The 16,290-nt window shown below is 52.7% G+C and overlaps 1 protein-coding gene across 1 annotated transcript in view; it reads left to right on the top strand.

The window, feature by feature from the left end:
* BAHD1 (bromo adjacent homology domain containing 1) overlaps nucleotides 1-16,290 on the top strand; it is a 25,200-nt gene that overhangs the window by 3,610 nt on the left and 5,300 nt on the right. The window contains 4 exon segments of the mRNA XM_077764684.1: nucleotides 10,232-10,281; nucleotides 11,663-11,746; nucleotides 12,846-14,273; nucleotides 15,968-16,290. The exon segment at nucleotides 15,968-16,290 is cut by the window's right edge and continues 9 nt beyond it. Of these exon segments, the coding sequence (XP_077620810.1) occupies nucleotides 12,860-14,273; nucleotides 15,968-16,290 (1,737 nt within the window). The 5' untranslated portion in view covers nucleotides 10,232-10,281; nucleotides 11,663-11,746; nucleotides 12,846-12,859.

Raw genomic sequence — 16,290 nt, 5'->3', positions numbered from 1 at the left:
CACTTTTCTTTAGGCTGGAAGGTACCCACAAAGGGAAATGAGAAGCTGGAGTTTATAAGTCCAGGCAGGAATTTAATGATTAAATGAAAAGGTTTCCAGTTTTTTTCCTTTATGCCACCTGAGAGACTTTCCCATCCCCTATCTCTACTCCCGTGTCTTCTGAAAAACGGAGAAAAGGACCCTAGAGGGAGCACATGTCCTGGAGAGACACCACTGTCCTTGGCTAGCTAGAGGATACTTGGGAATAAGTGGCCTAAGCTTCTGAGTGCCTCTGTCCCCACCAGTGATCTGCTCTAAGCTGGATGCGGTTTTCCATTTGTAAAAATCCACTCAGAACTCTCTGGTCTCCTCATGGAACGCTGTACCTCTTTGAAGAGTGGGTGGTCACAAAGACAGGGAGACTGAGGCTGTTTTGAATGTTAGCTTTTGCTCAGTTTCTGAGTTCAAGTCCCATCTCAGGTAGCTGTTGGTAAGGAACTGCTCCCAGCTGTGGTTGCCTATAATCCTGGGAAAGCTGCCTGCCAGCCTTGCTTAGTATGGGCACGGAGTTCATTCATGGCCACCCTCTAGCCCCCTCCTCAGAAGGCTCTAAACCCCAGCCTGAGTGGAGTTGAGGCTTGTGGGAAAGGGAGGTGCAAGAGACTGAAGTTTATTCCGAGATGATGTAATGGTACGTCTAAGATTCAGAGAATGGTGAAGAATTTCAAGGCCTTCTTGGCTCCCCTCGAGCCACACAGTATGTGATTTCTCTTGGTAGCAGGCAGAAGTGGGTTTCCCTCTTTGACAGGCTCTTGCCCCTCACGGACTCAAGTCAGTCAGCTCAGATGTTTAGGAGGGTTTGCTCTGGAGAGTTAACGTCAGTTAATACTTTCTCTGTTTTTCGTCTCTTCCTCCTTCTCTTCCTTTCTGTTGCTCTGCTGTCCCCATGGCAGGCCCATGTTGTCTTCGCCTCCTTTTCCCTCCTGCTTCCTCTGGCCCTTCCGATGCAGTCTGTGCACAGATGCTAGATCCTTCTTCCTAAAGCACTCCTTTCCCCATGTCACTCCCCTGCCCACACACTTTGAATGGCTCTCCTTTTCCTGCAGTCTGACCCTAGACACGTCCCCTGCGGCTCTCTCCTGGCCATGCTGGACACGGCTATCTCCCTGCATCATTTCTTCTGCTGCTCTCTGCAGTAGTCTCTAGTGAGGAGCCTTTTGCCTTCCTCTCTTCCCACCTGAACCCTACTCATATTTGTTTGCTGTCATTCAGGCCACTCCAGGCCAACATGGCTTGGCTCTGAGATTGTGGATTTTATAACATGGTGTCTTCTTGAGTGGTCTTGTAGGTTGGAAGTTTCTTAAGGCAGAGGACACTATGAGTGTTAAATGTGTGTGTGTGTGTGTGTGTGTGTGTGTGTGTGTGAGAGAGAGAGACACACACAATATTTCAGGATTTCTGGTATAGCATAGTGTGTGGTGTTTTTGTTGAATAAATAAATGCAGTTGGTTGCTTAGTTGATTGGGAACAGGGGAAACCTTCCCTTCTTCCCAAGAAATGCCCAGTATGGAGTCCTTGGTGGTTTCCAGCATTTTCTGTCAAAGGCACACAGATAGGGCACGTTGGGGTTGGGGTTGCTTTAGTGTGGGGAACAAATGAAACTTAGCTGTTGTTTCTGATACTCCAGCTGGTGGGGAGTCTGTCCTGTGGATTGCTCACATGACACCATATAGACATGAATTGGAAAAGGGCTGGAATCCTGTTTTCTTCCTACCCCACCAGGCCATTCTCTCCACCCGGCGTTGCTGCTCTTATGCAATTTTCCTTGTTGTCCATGCTAAATGAATCCATATGTTTTATCTCTTCTCAATCCTGGGTGTAAATGAGGGAGAAAACACGATTTTGAGAACAGAAAAGAAAAAGATTCCTGGTCTGGCCCGCGGACAGAACTTTGGGGACTGGTGTTGGAAGAGGTGTTTTTCAGTGACATGGAGGCACGATCAGCCCCACACTGGACCCATTGGAAGGGAAAGCTATTACGTTCCCAGCTCTCTTGGAACTTCCGATTTTGTTTACTGTGAAACCTTGGACCATGGGGGAAATGGGAAAGAAGGCTGGTGATTGGTTTGAGTCTAGACAGTGAAAAAATAAATTCTGCATCCATCCCCTTTCCCCCAAACCTCCCTTTTGTGCCCCAGTTTGATGATTAATGGACCAGCATTTCCCTTCCAAGTGGGAAGGCCACCCCTCACAGTTGCCATGGCAATGCAGACCGCTCCCCTTCAATTAAAAAAAATCCCTACTACTTCTCTCCTCCTTGCTTCCACTGTAGCAGGAGACAGGCTACCTCAGAATGCATCTCCTGGGCGCTCTTCTTAGCTGCTCAGGCTGTTTGGCTGGGCATCCCAGAACACAGTTCTTCCTCTCTTTCTGGGGTTTGTCTGAGTTTCATTACCCTGAGCTAGTTGTGCCCCTCTTGGATCCAGCAGCCCCTGGAACATGTCTGTGAAAGAGCAGAGAAAATTACTGTTTTTTATTCATCCATAATGCAAGTTAAAAAGCCAGAATGAGCCTTTATCTTTCTTTTGTTGCGGGGTTAAAAAAAAATTCCTCCACACCACCTCTGGTATGGAGAGGTATAAGTTGGGGACTGTTTCAACATCCCCAAAGGCAGTTTCAGCAAACCTGGAAGGAATTCAGCTTCCCAAAATATATACTTCACATTGAAGTTGTATGGGGATTTTCATTTTAATTGATTTTCATTTCTCCCCCCCTCTCTGTCCCGGCACTCAGGAGGACTTGTGTGTTTTCATTTTATCTGTCCTTATTCCTCTTGGCCTTACTCTGGCAACATCTGGCCTCAGTGCCCTGTCGCAAGGTGAGTCATTAAAGAAAAAAAAATCTTAAGGGAAAGAAGTCTGTGGAGTTGAGCAGTAGCCTGTGTTGAACTAAGGCTGCCAGCCGAAGCTGCCGGGTTTATGGAGCATTATACGAACAGCCCCAACATTAAAGGGCCTCCTTTTTATGAATGGGTTGTGAAGAATGTAAATAAAGCAGCATCTCTCAATGGGGAAGCATTTTACATAAGCAGTACTACCCTGGCCCAAGTATTTATGGGAATTTGCTAGCACAGTCTGGCAAGACTCACTTCCTTTGTGAACTTGCCATTGTGCCCGGGACTTTGGAGGGACAAGAAGAGTGCTTCGATACTAAGGGCAGCCCCAGCACTCATGGTCTGTAGGTCCATGGCTTTGACTGTGGATCAGCTCATGGCTAGAGGGTCTGTTAACTGTGACAAGACAGAAAATACAGAGAATACTCAGCAGCTCATGAAGATTAGCAACCTAGGCTCCTGACGCCTGGGGTCCTGAGATTTCGTAGCTCCTCAGACTTCATCTCCTTCGACCTCCCCAGGACAGGGGACGGGGAGAACTTGGACCATGCAGTCTTGCCTGGTTTTATGGGAGGCACCTAACTGGAATGAAATGCGCTGGTTTGAATTTCAGCTCTTTTATGTGTCTCCTGCCCACCTCCTGGTACTACCACTAGTGAGCAGGAACCCGGCTGACAGGGAGGAGGAGGAGGAACAGGAACAGCAGCAGCAGAGGCTGCAGAGGCCTATCCAGATGGCCAGACAAGCTCCCTCAGCTCCACTGAGCTCCATCTCCCCCTGGGGTTCCGGTGGGGGGATTGGTGCACTGTCCTAAGCAGTGTGGTGTAGAAGGTCAGGAGCAGAGGACTGTGGGTTTGGTGAGCAGACCTCAGGGCAGAGTCCTGCCCAAGACTTTGTATTGTGTCCTAGGAAGGATTTTCGGCCAGATTCCATTTTTCGCAGCGGGAAACACCTGCAGAGGTTGGTTGGTTGGTTATTCACCTGACTCAGCATCCTACAAAACAAAAACAAAAACATTGTCCTTGAGATCCTGCAGGCCTGATCCACCAGGAATAAAAGAATGGGTTTGTCTCTGAGCCCTTCTGAGATCTGAAACGTGAATTTTTTTCCAAGGCGCCTTGACTGAGTTACCTGAATGAAAAAATGATAAGTGACTCTTAGTTAACAGGATCAATGCCAGAGAGGAACTTGGTGTAGATCTACATCTTTCTTTCACATTAGTTTCTTTTCNTAAAGAAGTGGGACCTCAGGTGCTTCTGCCTTCTGTGACCCCAGGATTTCACCTGGAGTGGTGATGGCTGCTCCTACTTCCCTTCCACCTGGAACCCCCGTGGAGCTCTTTCAGTTTCCTGCCGAGGAGGGGGGTGGCCCACACTTAAGCCCTTCTCCAGCCGCAGTCTGCCTGTGGAAAATGGGAGTGGCAAGGAGATGGTCTGTTAAATACAGTCTCATCTGGCCAGGTGGTTTAGAGGTGAAACATTAGGGTTTAGAGAAATCATGGGAAAGATATTAGGGTCCAGTTGGATGCCAGGATACCCTGACAGATATGCCAGGAGGGAAGATGGAGTCATATTCCTACTGTTGTCAAAGTCGGCAGGCCCTTATCAAGAAGTGTCTCCTGCCATGTGCCTGGAGGGGTTCACAGAGATGGGACAGAAGGTGGAAAAGAATTATAAAATGGATGAAACAACTCTAAGAGATGATCTTCAGAGAAAATTGAAAGGACTCAGATTTACTTAGCCCACGGGGCGGTAGCCAAGGGGCAGTTAACATATCTTTGAATATTAACATTGATGGCTGTTCGGAGTGTGATGACCAAATTGCAGTCTTGATTGCAGTTCAGACTGGAGGAAGATTTCATCTGGTTCAGGTGATGTGGTGAGATGCGTGAGGGAAGCCTATAGCCTTCATTTCTGGATTTATTGTAAAATCAAGACAACATATCTTTGAAGCCCTCACCCCTTTCTAGGATGTAAAATGGATTTCTTTCCAAAGTGCATATAAGAATTGACTCGGGATTTTGAGCAGACTTTGCTGTAGAAACAATTTGTAAAATTATGTTTTCCGGCCAGCCTGCCAATGCCATTTAATTGGAGTACATCTTTAGTTCCTTTGTGGTGAAAAATTAGGAAAAATAAATAAGACACTAATACCAATCATTTAAAAAAACATAGAAAAACAAAATTGAATGTGCAAGTTGATGTTAAATCAACATTTAACATCTGTGAGCCCACAGTTGTCCTGTGTTGCAGTGGGGCTATGGGCTTTGGGGACTGTCACCAGATGCTCTGCCTCTACTGTTGACAGCACAGGAGTGTGGGCAAGTTCTTTCACCCTCCTCTACCTGTCTTCTCCTTGTTGGGACAAGATGATAACAACCACCTCATGAGGCGGTTGTGAAAACAAATGAGAGTGAATGGTATGTGCTTAGGGTGGTGCTGGGCACGTAGTGAGTGCTTGACAAACATTAGCTATCCTGTTAGACTAGAAGCCTCTGCAGTGAATCAAGAATTCCCTGCCCTGCACACTTAGGGGATTTAGGGACTGGTAATACTAACTCTGGTTCTTCACTGCTGAGTTCACCTTAATATCTGTTACATTTTTTGTCTTGATACAAGTGTGCCTCTCTACTAGAGTGTGCCACCTTTGCTTGTGTAATGGTTTAGGGTAAGGAGTGGAGTGAGTGGAATATATTGTGAGATACAGCTGGGCTAGTTGGGAGAGAGAAGGAAGAGGATAGTAGGGAAAGAGCCTGGTGCTATGTAAATATGAGGGATTTCCTAAAGTGGCCCTATTGAGCTGTTGATGACACTGAAGAGGCACATTTGACTCCTGGGGATGGGGGAGAATTAGAGGTCAGAGTTTCCTGTCTGGGCTCCAAGTGATGCCATCAGTCTAGGGTAGAAATGTTAAATGGCATGGAGCAGGTGGGCAGCCATGTCTTTGTTCATTCAAGAAGCTTTTATTAAGCCCTGTGGGTGAGATTTAGTGGTAAGGCAGGCAGAACCCACCTGTCCCCGTAGAGCTGGCATCCTAATGAGGGTGGCACTAATCACTTAGTTAATTAGTTATGTCTGAGATTTTTGTGTTGGGTGCCTGCAACTCTAGTAGGGTTTGCCTTGTGGTTTTGCTTGTGCTGGTGGAGTGTTGGGAAGGCCTGGTCTTGGGTCTTGCTCCTCGTGGCTGGCTCATTCAGGAGGTTAGCATTCTGCTGGGGAGGCTGAGGGCAGAGCTCCTAGCTTGGCCCAGCCAGCCAGGTTTTTCTGTTCAGGACAAGAGATAGCACCTCCAGTCTTGGCAAGCCACTTTAGAAATCTAAGTTGTTGGTTCCTGGAGTGTCCTGGTGGTTGAACCAACACATATCCTTTGCCCTTCTGGGCAGGTGCCCGGAGCAGGCTCGTGAGATATTGTTGTGCTTTTTGAAGAATTGTGTGTCCGTAGTGTGACATTTGCTCCCGGGTTTGCTGAGGACCTGTTGCTGAGTTTTGGGGTGCCCTGTATCTCTCTGTTTTATTTCTCCCACACTTTTAACTGCCCAGAGCGAATGGCCCAGCCTGCGCACTGTGGAGTCTGGGTGGGTGGGTGGAAGGGAGCCTAAGCCCTGCACTGTCTGGTCCCCCAGCAGGAGTATTCCTACGATGGAGCTAATAAGAGTGAGTCTGGGAACAGTTAGGTCTCCTGCCGCAAGACTTCAGCTTTTGTCTGTCTCTCCTTACATCCAACCGTTTCTGAAGCAAATTTCGCAGGCTGTTTTTCCCTCAGTACACCTGGCGTGAAGCAAACCCTCGGCAAGCGTCTCTAAATGAGGGTCTGGCTCAGACTTCACTCTGTGAACTTGGTGTGGAGCCAGAGCTCTCCACCTCAAGCTCTGAGCACTGCACTATGATCCTTGTCACACTCTTGTCCTCGTTCTTCCTCCCAGCCTAAGCTCTGGTTTCTTAGTCTTTTTCACATTTTTCCTCAGCAGTTAGCCTAATACTTGACGTGCAGGGAAAAAGAACAAGCTTGTGTTGAGTACCTGTCTGATACCAGGTATTCTGCTAAGCACTTGACATGCATTCTCATTCATCTTGATCCTCATACCAGCTTTGCTGTGTAGACAGGGAAACCAAGGCTCAGAGTTCAGGCTGTGGACCGAGCCCACTTAGGATTAGCAACAGTATGAAGTGGCTTCTAGCTCCGGCAGGTCTCACTCTGCCATGTTGAGCCATGATGAGAGGTCAGCAAATGATGGCAGAATGAGCAAAGGTGACAAGAGATGCCATGTGCCTGGGATTGAGTAGCAGGTGCTCTGGTTTAGCGGGACCGGCACCTGCAGCTACGCGTCTACTTCGTGCACACAGAGTGTGCACTGGGAAGAAGCTGGGGAAGGCAGATCACCTAAAGTAGGTACATGTGCCTTTTAAGGAAACCCTCTAAAGACCAGTTTTGTATTGCATGTGATTCCCTTCTCATTTGTCAGGTTAGAATTCCTTAAAGCAGAGCACCATGGTGTGACTGAAATACACTGCTCTTGGCCACTGTCCTAGTGCAGTGGTCCATGTGTGTATGTTGACTTCTAGACCCTAGGGGTACACTGTCTCTCTCACTCTCAGCCTCCACGACATGAAGGGCCTTGCCCCGCAACGAGGACACTGGCATTTTCTACTGAGGAGATTCCACCAGCTCTGCTGTTAACCATATTCGTGTACTTAACTATAATTCTCATATGAAATTGGAGAGACTACCTTACAGTTTGAGCCAAAACTCCCGTCCCTCCCCACTGTTTCTGTTCCTTTACAGTTACAAGAGGCTGGTGTCCGGCTTCGCATCTGGAGCCAGAAGTAAGTGGGGGTTCTGGACACATGGGTGCCACTCTGGGCCTGTATGCCTGGGCCCTCCTGCTGGGATGGTCAGAGTAGACAGAAGTGCCCAAAGATGGGGCCTGGATGCTAGGCTAGGGTGGCTAGGATGCCAGACCCAGTGTGTGATGGATGTGAACCTTTGCTGCACAGCTGCTCCCACTTCTCCAGGATCTTGGGAGCCTCCAGTGTGAAGTGTGAGGAGCAGGTGGTCCGGTCACTAGACTTGAAGGCAGCCTGTAAAACAAGCTGTGTCCAGACAGGTCAGGCCAGTTCCCTCTGGTGGGGTAGGTGTTTCCTGCCCAGGATCGTAGGATCCCAGCTTGATTACAGAGCGAATTGTGTGCCCAGAGCAGGTGAGGCTAAATAGGCACAGGAGAGGAGGCGCCGGTGGTGGCCGAGGCCACCGCTTCCTCTTGCAGAGCTGTGCCCCAGGGGCTTGGACACTTCTGCTGTCTGTGGTTGCCCATGCCGAAGCAACAGTCAGACCACGGGAGCCGGCAAACGCGCACCCCTTGACCCCATCCTTGGGCTTTTCGCCATCCAGTTGAGTGTTTCTCAGAGGCATGGAACTGTTGTTTAAGGTGCATTGGGATACAATTTCTGCTCCATCCTCCCTCTATGTTGTAAATGGACCCCCTTCCCCCCACACACACACAAGTCCCACCACAGTGTCTCCATCTTTCCCTGGGGTTGACACTTGGGTGTCAGAGTAGAAGCAGAGCAGAGTTCAGGTGTAGGCTGGGTTTTCAGATCTCAGACCCAACAGCTCTGGGCTCCTGATGTGGGGACCCCCCCCACAAAGCCAAGAACACACTGCCTTCCTCTGTCTATGGGTCTGGAAGGTGGGGGAGAAGTGGTCTGCCTGCTTCCTACCTGACTAGGCTTCTGCACAGAGACTAGTGTCATCCTCACCACCGTTCCTAAAATTCCTTGTGATTTACCCATTTTAGATGAGGAATGAAGTTCAGAGAAGTTAAATAAGTTCAGAGAAGTTAAGTAAGTTCAGGGGGAGAGCTGGCATTCAAGTCGAGTTCCGCCTCACTTGAAGGTTTGGTTCTTTTCAGTTTACCAGCTATGGGGGATTCGAGAGATCCCAGCCACGACTTAACCTGGCTTCATCCTAAGAGTGTCAGTAACTTCATCCGTTTGTTTTCCATGAAGTGACACCAACTAAATTTCACTGAACAGGAGCTTGGCTTTGTCCTCTTGCAGTGTTTCTTCTCTGATAGAAGATTCAGGAAACTCAGTGCTCATGAAAAACTGTTATTCCTTTGGGGGCGTGGGGAAGTTATTCCAGGAGAGAGCGCAAAGGAAGGAAGTGCTTAATTCAGTGCCAACCCTGTGGTTTTAGGTGTAATTGGAGGTGGGAGGTGGCTTGGGTCAGGGACCTTCCTGACCCTCACCCAGGTGACCAACTGGTCTGCCTTTGCCTAGGACCCCTCTCCCCCTCATCTTTTCCTTCTATGAAAAATAAACCAAAAAGCCTGAAAAGCAGAATTTAAAATGCACTGGGCAAGAAACATTTCAGGAAGGGTAGTGGGGCAGAGTCCTGGGTCCTGAACCCCTAAGAATGGTAGTGGGTGTATACTCTAGATCTGGGTAAATAAGGGTGAGGGGAGAGCTGTGGCCAAAGCTTGAGAACCCCTTCCTGTCCAAGGGCAGCTTCCACTTGCAGAAGTGATCTGGACTTGACACACTGGTTTTTCCTTTGACGGTACCCACAGCCCACATTCCTCTAGGCCTCTGACCCTCCCTTGCACATGACACTTTGGGTGGGCTCTGCCTATCAGAGTGGAAGGCGGTGCACGATGCTGCCGCAGCTTGTGGGCAAAAGTCAAATCTTCCTTCCCTTTTTACTTCTGGAGAGATGACTTCTAGTCCTGAGCAGACATGGGGTACAGGATATGGACACTTCAGCTCAGTTTTGTGACCCAAGGTGCCTGGGGCTGTGATGGCCTGTTTGCTGTCTTTAGAGTAGACTTGTGATTTTAGACTCAACCTGTGGTTTGCTGGATCTTTGGTAGGGAGGACACCGGGCACCCACTGTCCTTGGCAGCTAGCTGTTGGCTGATCAGGCTGGGGACAATCAGACTGGTTTTCTTCAGTGCGAGCAAGCTTGACAGTCCAGGTGAGCAGTAATGTGCCCTGGGGAGTCCCTCCTAGGAACCTTCTCTCGAGGGAGCCCGGACCAGGTATGCCTGGGAAGACAGGGCTTCCCAGAGAGAAGGGTGGTGTCGAGAGAACCCAGGCACCCTGTCTCTTGGCAGTGGTAGGTGATTTCTGGTTGAGCTAGTGTGTGAGGACAGGACAGCGGTAGCATTGGCAGAGCTGGAATGGGGACCACACCTCCTGCTTTCCCAGGATTTTCTTCCCCCATTGAGCTGGGCCACCTCTGCAGGTTAGAGGGGCTGGCAGGCTGGGAGCCCCCTCCACCCAGCCCCACCCCAGAGAAAAGCTGCAGCTGAAGTTCTCACAAATCTGGCTTCAAAGCGTGACTCATTCTCACTCTCCTCAGACTGGAGTGCAGTGAGGCAGGCCGCAGAGACCCCAGCCTCTCCCCTGACGGTGAGTGACACTGCTGCCTTAGGCACCACGTACAAGCTGCGAATCCTTTTGCAGGTGATGAAGGAACGTGGTGGATTCAAGGGAAGGCTAGTAGGAGGCTCTTATGCTTGATTTGGAAATGTGACTTGCACCCTCTGATTTAGAGGCTTTCTGGGATCCGGGGACAGTGGAGCTCACCCCCTAGTTCTGGGGCCAGGCTCCCCTCCCAGTCTCTCCCTGCTGGGACCTTTTGCATGTTAAGAGGGGAAGACTGAGGCTGGGGCAAGTATCCCAGAGTCCACTCTTAAAACTGGTCCACTACCAAACTGGGGTGGGGGGAGTAGGGACAGGCCAGTCACCCTCAGCTAGGAGCTCTTTTGTTTGCCAGGCTTGAAAGCAGCTCCCTGAGTGCCCTCTCATTTTCATCCAGCCCTGTACTTGCTCTGTACTTGGTGTCCATGTCCTTAAAGGCCACAAGCCCAGGTGACCTCAGCCTTGGCCCCCAGCCATTCCTAGGCCTGACTCCTCTGGTAACTTGGGGCCTGTTGAGGGGCTTCGGTTCTTGCTCAGCTGTGCGGTCTGTTCACAAATCCTGTCTCCGGGCCCTTTGGGGGTAGGGAAGGGCTGGGCCCAGGCTTTCCTAGGAAATACAGACGTGCTTCTTGTTGCTGCCCCTCTTCCAGCCACAGGAGTGCCCTGCGTTGAAGGAAAGGGCCTGTGGATCGTAAGTAACCAGGATGCTTTTGAGAGTGAAAAGAGGCATTGCTATTAAGCCTGCCGAGCAAACAGGGGTGGGTGGTCCCCCTGATTAGAAGCAGGAAAAAGTCTTAGGGAACCTAGCCGATGCTTGGGATATTTTTAGGAGCTCTCCTGTCTATGCTTCAGGAAGGAATGGATTTGTCTTCTGTGCCTCTGCCTTGTCCCGGCCTGGTCTCTCGGCAGTGGCAGGTCCCCGCACGTGGCCAGAGCAATGCCTGGCACAGTGCCTCCCTTTTCCAGTTTTCCAAGTCCTTTCTTGAGGGTGAGGGACACCCACAGTGCCCTCAGCCTCATTTTCTGAGCACTCTTTGTCAACTAGTGCAGTATGTGTCAGGAGAAAAGGTACCCAGTGACCCCAGCCACTCGCCCAAGGCCACAGGAGCTGGCCGGGAAGGAAGGGCTCAGGAATTCCTGGGAACTGTCAGGCGTGGGACTTTCAGGGTTAAATCCTGGCCCAGCAGGGATTGCTCCCAGCTTCTAGGGAGAGAGTATGAATAACAATAGCAGTGGGGAAATTCAGCTGGAAAGCTGGGCTTGCTGGGTGGGGAGGGGGTTGCAGGGTGCCAGGGAGGGCAGAGCCTTGTCTGACACCTTATTTGGCAGCACCTTGCTTTGNCCCCCCCCCCCAACCCCACCCTGCCAGTTCTCCATTGCCTTGGCCATGCCGGCTTCCAGGATACAGCCCAGCCCTGGCCTCTCATTCAGGAGGGGACCCAGGCTGCCCCAGGTATGTTGGGAGCAGGGGGCGTATTTGCCAAGTAAAGTTAGGGGATGATGCCTGGTCAAGTGGGCATCTTCTGTCTGGGGCTTTGGGCTTCCTGCCACTACTCCCACTCCACCCCACACCATCCCCAGTCCTTTTCTTTGCCCAGCTTCTTGCCTATCAGGAAGGAGACCTGAGAAATAGGGCAGGACTTGCAAGGCAGCCGGGTTTATCTCTGGAGTTAGCTCTTTCCTTTGATACTTTATTTCCCTCTTGGTGGCTGGTGAGGGTTTAAAGCCATACCACAAGCCTCATTTGTGTTCCGGGAGTTTCCCACCCAGGGATGCTGGCCCTCACCTTACAGACATTCCTTCTCTGGGCACAGGTGCTGTTTGGGCTACCCTTCCCTAGAATCTGAACTGAGGTGGGTCTGGCTCCTAAGGCTGGCTGAGACCCCCTTGACCATGGACTCCTCAAGGCCTTTTGCCTTTGCTGGACTTTTCCAGCAAAACCCAGGTTATGGCGGCTATCCTGCTATATGTGCCCGGCAGGTGTCCCCACAAGCTGGGCTTTGCTTGCTCCACAGTCCGGCAGGCAGCTTCCTCACCGTAGCTCCTCACTGTCCATGTCCTTATCCTCCTGTGGCCAATCTCAGAAGCCCCAGGATGGGGAGGGAGGGGTTGGTGATGTGTTTAAAGGGACAGATGGGCTCCCACCATCCAAGCCTCCATCCTGGCTTGCTGTCTTCAGAGCCTCTTCTTGACCTGCGATGAGTATCTAGTGGGAGAACAAGTAGAGAGAACCTAGAACTTTGCCCCCCTGGCACTTTCTGTCTTCTCCTCCCAGGGGTCTCCATCCTTCCATAGGGGCTTAGTTCAAAGAAGGACCCTAGGTTACGAGAAGAGTGGGCAGCCAGCCCTTGCCCAGCTGTTGGTAGCCTGACCCCACTGGACCTTTGCACTCTGGAAGAGGGGTCTTGGGAAAATGCAGGCTGTAGATGGGATGAGGATAGGCCAGAGTTACTGAAGGGTGGGGGGTGGCATTGGTTGGGCTGCAGCAGAGGCGAGAGTGCGCAGGGCAGGGCAGGGTGGGCTTCTCTCATTGCCTGCCTTCTGCCCTGCAGATTGAAAGTACCCCATGACACACACGCGGAGGAAGTCCCTTCCCATGCTGAGTTCGGGCCCCACTGGCCGTCGGGAGCCCCTGCAGATGGAAGGCAGCAATATGGAGCAGGGGGTGGAGAGTGTGGAAGCAGGCATGCCTGAGAGCCCAGGGCACCTCACAGGGCGCCGCAAGAACTACCCGCTACGTAAGCGCCCATTAGTTCCTGAGAAGCCCAAGGCCTGCAAAGTGCTGCTGACCCGCCTGGAGAATGTGGCTGGTCCACGGAGTGCAGATGAGGCCGATGAGCTGCCCCCTGACCTGCCCAAGCCCCCCAGCCCAGCCCCATCCAGTGAGGACACTGGGCTTGCCCAGCCCCGCAAGAGGCGCCTGGCCTCCCTCAATGCAGAGGCCCTCAATAATCTGCTGCTGGAGCGGGAGGATGCCAGCAGCTTGGCCGGCACTCGTCGCAGTCGAGGGGGCGACCCTCACCGCAGTCGAGACCGTGACCGGGCTGGTGGGGGCTGGTCCTCCTCCAAGAAGCGGCCCCGGCTAGAGGACCTCGGAGGAGGAGGTCGGGACCTGTCCCCAGAGCCAGCACCTGAGGAGGGTGCCCGTCGAGATGGTGACCCAGCTCCCAAGAGACTGGCCAGCCTGAATGCAGCTGCCTTCCTGAAGCTGAGCCAGGAGCGGGAGCTGCCCTTGAGGCCACCTCGTGCCCACCCAGAAGCAGATGGGCGCCCCTCAGAGCCACCAGTGCTGAGGGCTCCAAGGCCAAAGTGGGCTAAGGTCAATGGCAAGAACTATCCCAAGGCCCGGCAGGGGCTTGGGTCTGGGGAGGCTGTAGCTCCACCCGGCTGGGAAAAGCGCCCCGAGGAGCCGTGGCCATCTGCCACCCCTCGTGGGCCAGGCAGCCAGCCACCTTACCAGCCCCTGAGCAAGGCTCTGGAGAGCCCCTCGGGGCTACGCCCCCACCTGCCCCTCCTGATGGGTGGGCAGGCAGCCTTGAAGCCAGAGCCTGGGCGCCCAGGCGAGGAGTCACCTGCCCCCAAGCAGGAACTGCACCAGCCTTCTTTCCCTGCACCCCAGCTGTCCCCCCTGCCGATGCCTGGCAACCCTGCCCACTACAGTGGCCTTTGTGGTCGGCCTGAGCTCCCTGCACTAGGCAGCTTCTACCTATACTGCAGCCAAGACGGGCTGCAATGTGGAGGCTACTCCCCGTGCCCCATGCTTCCTGAGGGCAAGTTGTCCCCTAACGAGGGGCTCCTCTTGGCACCGAGCTCAGTGCCTGCGGGCACCCCTTTCCAACACCCCCCCTGGGGCTCTCGCTACTGCTTTAGTGAGGACCCTGGAGTGAATGGCTATAGCATCTGTGAAATGCTTCCCCCGACTCTTACCCACATCGGCACTACCTGTGGCGGCTGCCCCTACAAAATGCCTTTTGCAGCAGGTAAGTCTTCTTAGGTATGGGATGTCCCAGGGAGTCACATGGTGTCCTAGGAGGGTGGGGCATGGATTGAGGTGGGGTTCCTTGAGGTCTAGCTATAACATGGGTGGTAGGAGGCTTTGAGAAGGGAGGACTCCCCTGGTTTCATGCCCCAAGCCAAGGAGCATTCCCAGACAAGGGGCCTGTGTCTAGCTCTTTGCTCTGGCTCCACTGCGAATGGAGATCTCTCGGCCTGGTAGTTAGGTAGCACTGTGGTGGCGGAGGGGGCAGGGAGGGCCATCCCTTCCTCGAGGAGAGCTAGAATTCAGCTTCCCAGGAGCCCATTCCATCTGCGTGCTGGCCTAGTTCAGCATTCATGGGAAGGGGGGTGGGTACCAGGTGGGGACAGCTGCGGTAGGCCTGCTCTGCCCTGGCTGTACAAGCCTTGAGAGAGAGGTAGTACCCAGATTTAGCATCACCTTGCTGGGGGCTAACGGAAGGGGCATACCCCAGAACCGTCCAGCAGAGTTGGCACAGACAGGGTGCTGACAGGGTCTGTGGCTTTGGGGTCTGCCTTCCTTGCAAGGCCCAGACAGCAGGGAGGCTTGCGCTGCAGCCAATGAGACACCCCCTCAGTGATCGCTCTTCCCCTAGACTGGCAGGCGTGTCTTCACATGCTTCTCCAGGCTCTGTCCCTGGCTCCTGGGTAGAAATGAGATGACCAGAGCCATCCTGTCTAGCAAGTCTACCCTGCTGCTGATGAAGTGAGAGGCCAGGCCTTACCAGGGCTCTTGCTGCTACTGCCCCACACCCCGTCTTGTGGGGGTCTATAAAACAACTTTATAGACCAGTTGACTCTGGTCCAACTGGTTGTTTTCAGGTTTTGGTGTGAGCTGGAGTACTAAGAAATGAGATCAGGCTGCTTCTAGAGCCTTTCCTTCTTCTTTGTGCCACTCTCCCAAATCTAGACACCTAAACCATGGGACCCAAGACTCTACCCCCCCTTGCCCTGGAACACCAGTAAGCACCACGTGCCAGGTATTGTTCCAAGCGCTTTACATATGGGAGGCCACGTGGCATGTAATTGAGTACAGATTCTGGAGCCAGGCTGCCTAGAGTGAAATGTTCTCCCCCACTTCCTTAGACACGTGACCGGGGGACAAGCCAGTAACTGCTTGTGTCTCGGTTTCCTTAATTTAGAGTGGTGGCAGTGGTACTTACCTCCTAGGGTTGATGTAAGGATGAGATGAGTTAATACGTTGATAAGAAAAAACGCCTGGGACACTCTCTGTGATACTTGCCACTCCTACTTCTATTGCAAGGCACTGAGAGGTAGCGTGACTTGCCTGCAGTCACACAGTCGGTGAGTGGCAGGTCTGGGATTGATATCCTGGGCTGACTCCCGCTCCCCTGCTCCTAAGCACTGTGGAAGCCCTGGAGGAGGAGAAGTCCGAGCTAGACTGTTCCCATCACCTCCCCTTCTTTAAGGCTAGAAGGGGAGATGGAGATGGCTACGGGCCAGTCTCCAGGGTCAAGAGGCACCCTTGGCCAGTCACTCTGACAGTCTGCCTCAAAGGCCCCTGACTCCACTTGCATCTCAGTGACCCTTGGGTTCACACTCCGTATTAAGACAGGAGCAGGCTCTGAAAGCAGGGGGACCAGAGGGATTGGTACTGCTTGTCCTTCCCTATCCTCACCGCCTCTCTTCTTTTCCCCAGAAGGCTGCAGGTCCCTAGGCCAGTTGGAATTTCCGCTCCCGGAAGCCGGCCACCCTGCCTCACCTGCCCACCCCCTCCTGGGATGCCCTGTGCCCAGTGTGCCACCTGCAGCTGAGCCCGTCCCCCATCTTCAGACGCCCACCTCAGAGCCGCAGACGGTAGCCCGTGCGTGCCCGCAGAGCGCCAAGCCGCCGAGCGGCTCCAAGTCTGGTCTGCGCACGGGCTCCAGCTGTAGGCACACCGCAAGAAGCAAGGCCACCTGCAGACCCAGCCACCCCAAGCAGCCGCGCGTCCAGCGCCCGCGCCCGCGCCGCCGCCGCCGC

Source organism: Crocuta crocuta, unplaced genomic scaffold (genome assembly GCF_008692635.1).
Source record: "Crocuta crocuta isolate KB4526 unplaced genomic scaffold, BGI_CrCroc_1.0 scaffold102, whole genome shotgun sequence".
NCBI classification, from domain to species: domain Eukaryota; kingdom Metazoa; phylum Chordata; class Mammalia; order Carnivora; family Hyaenidae; genus Crocuta; species Crocuta crocuta.
Note: the sequence above shows the minus strand (reverse complement) of the source record. Positions and strands in the feature narration are given on the sequence as shown.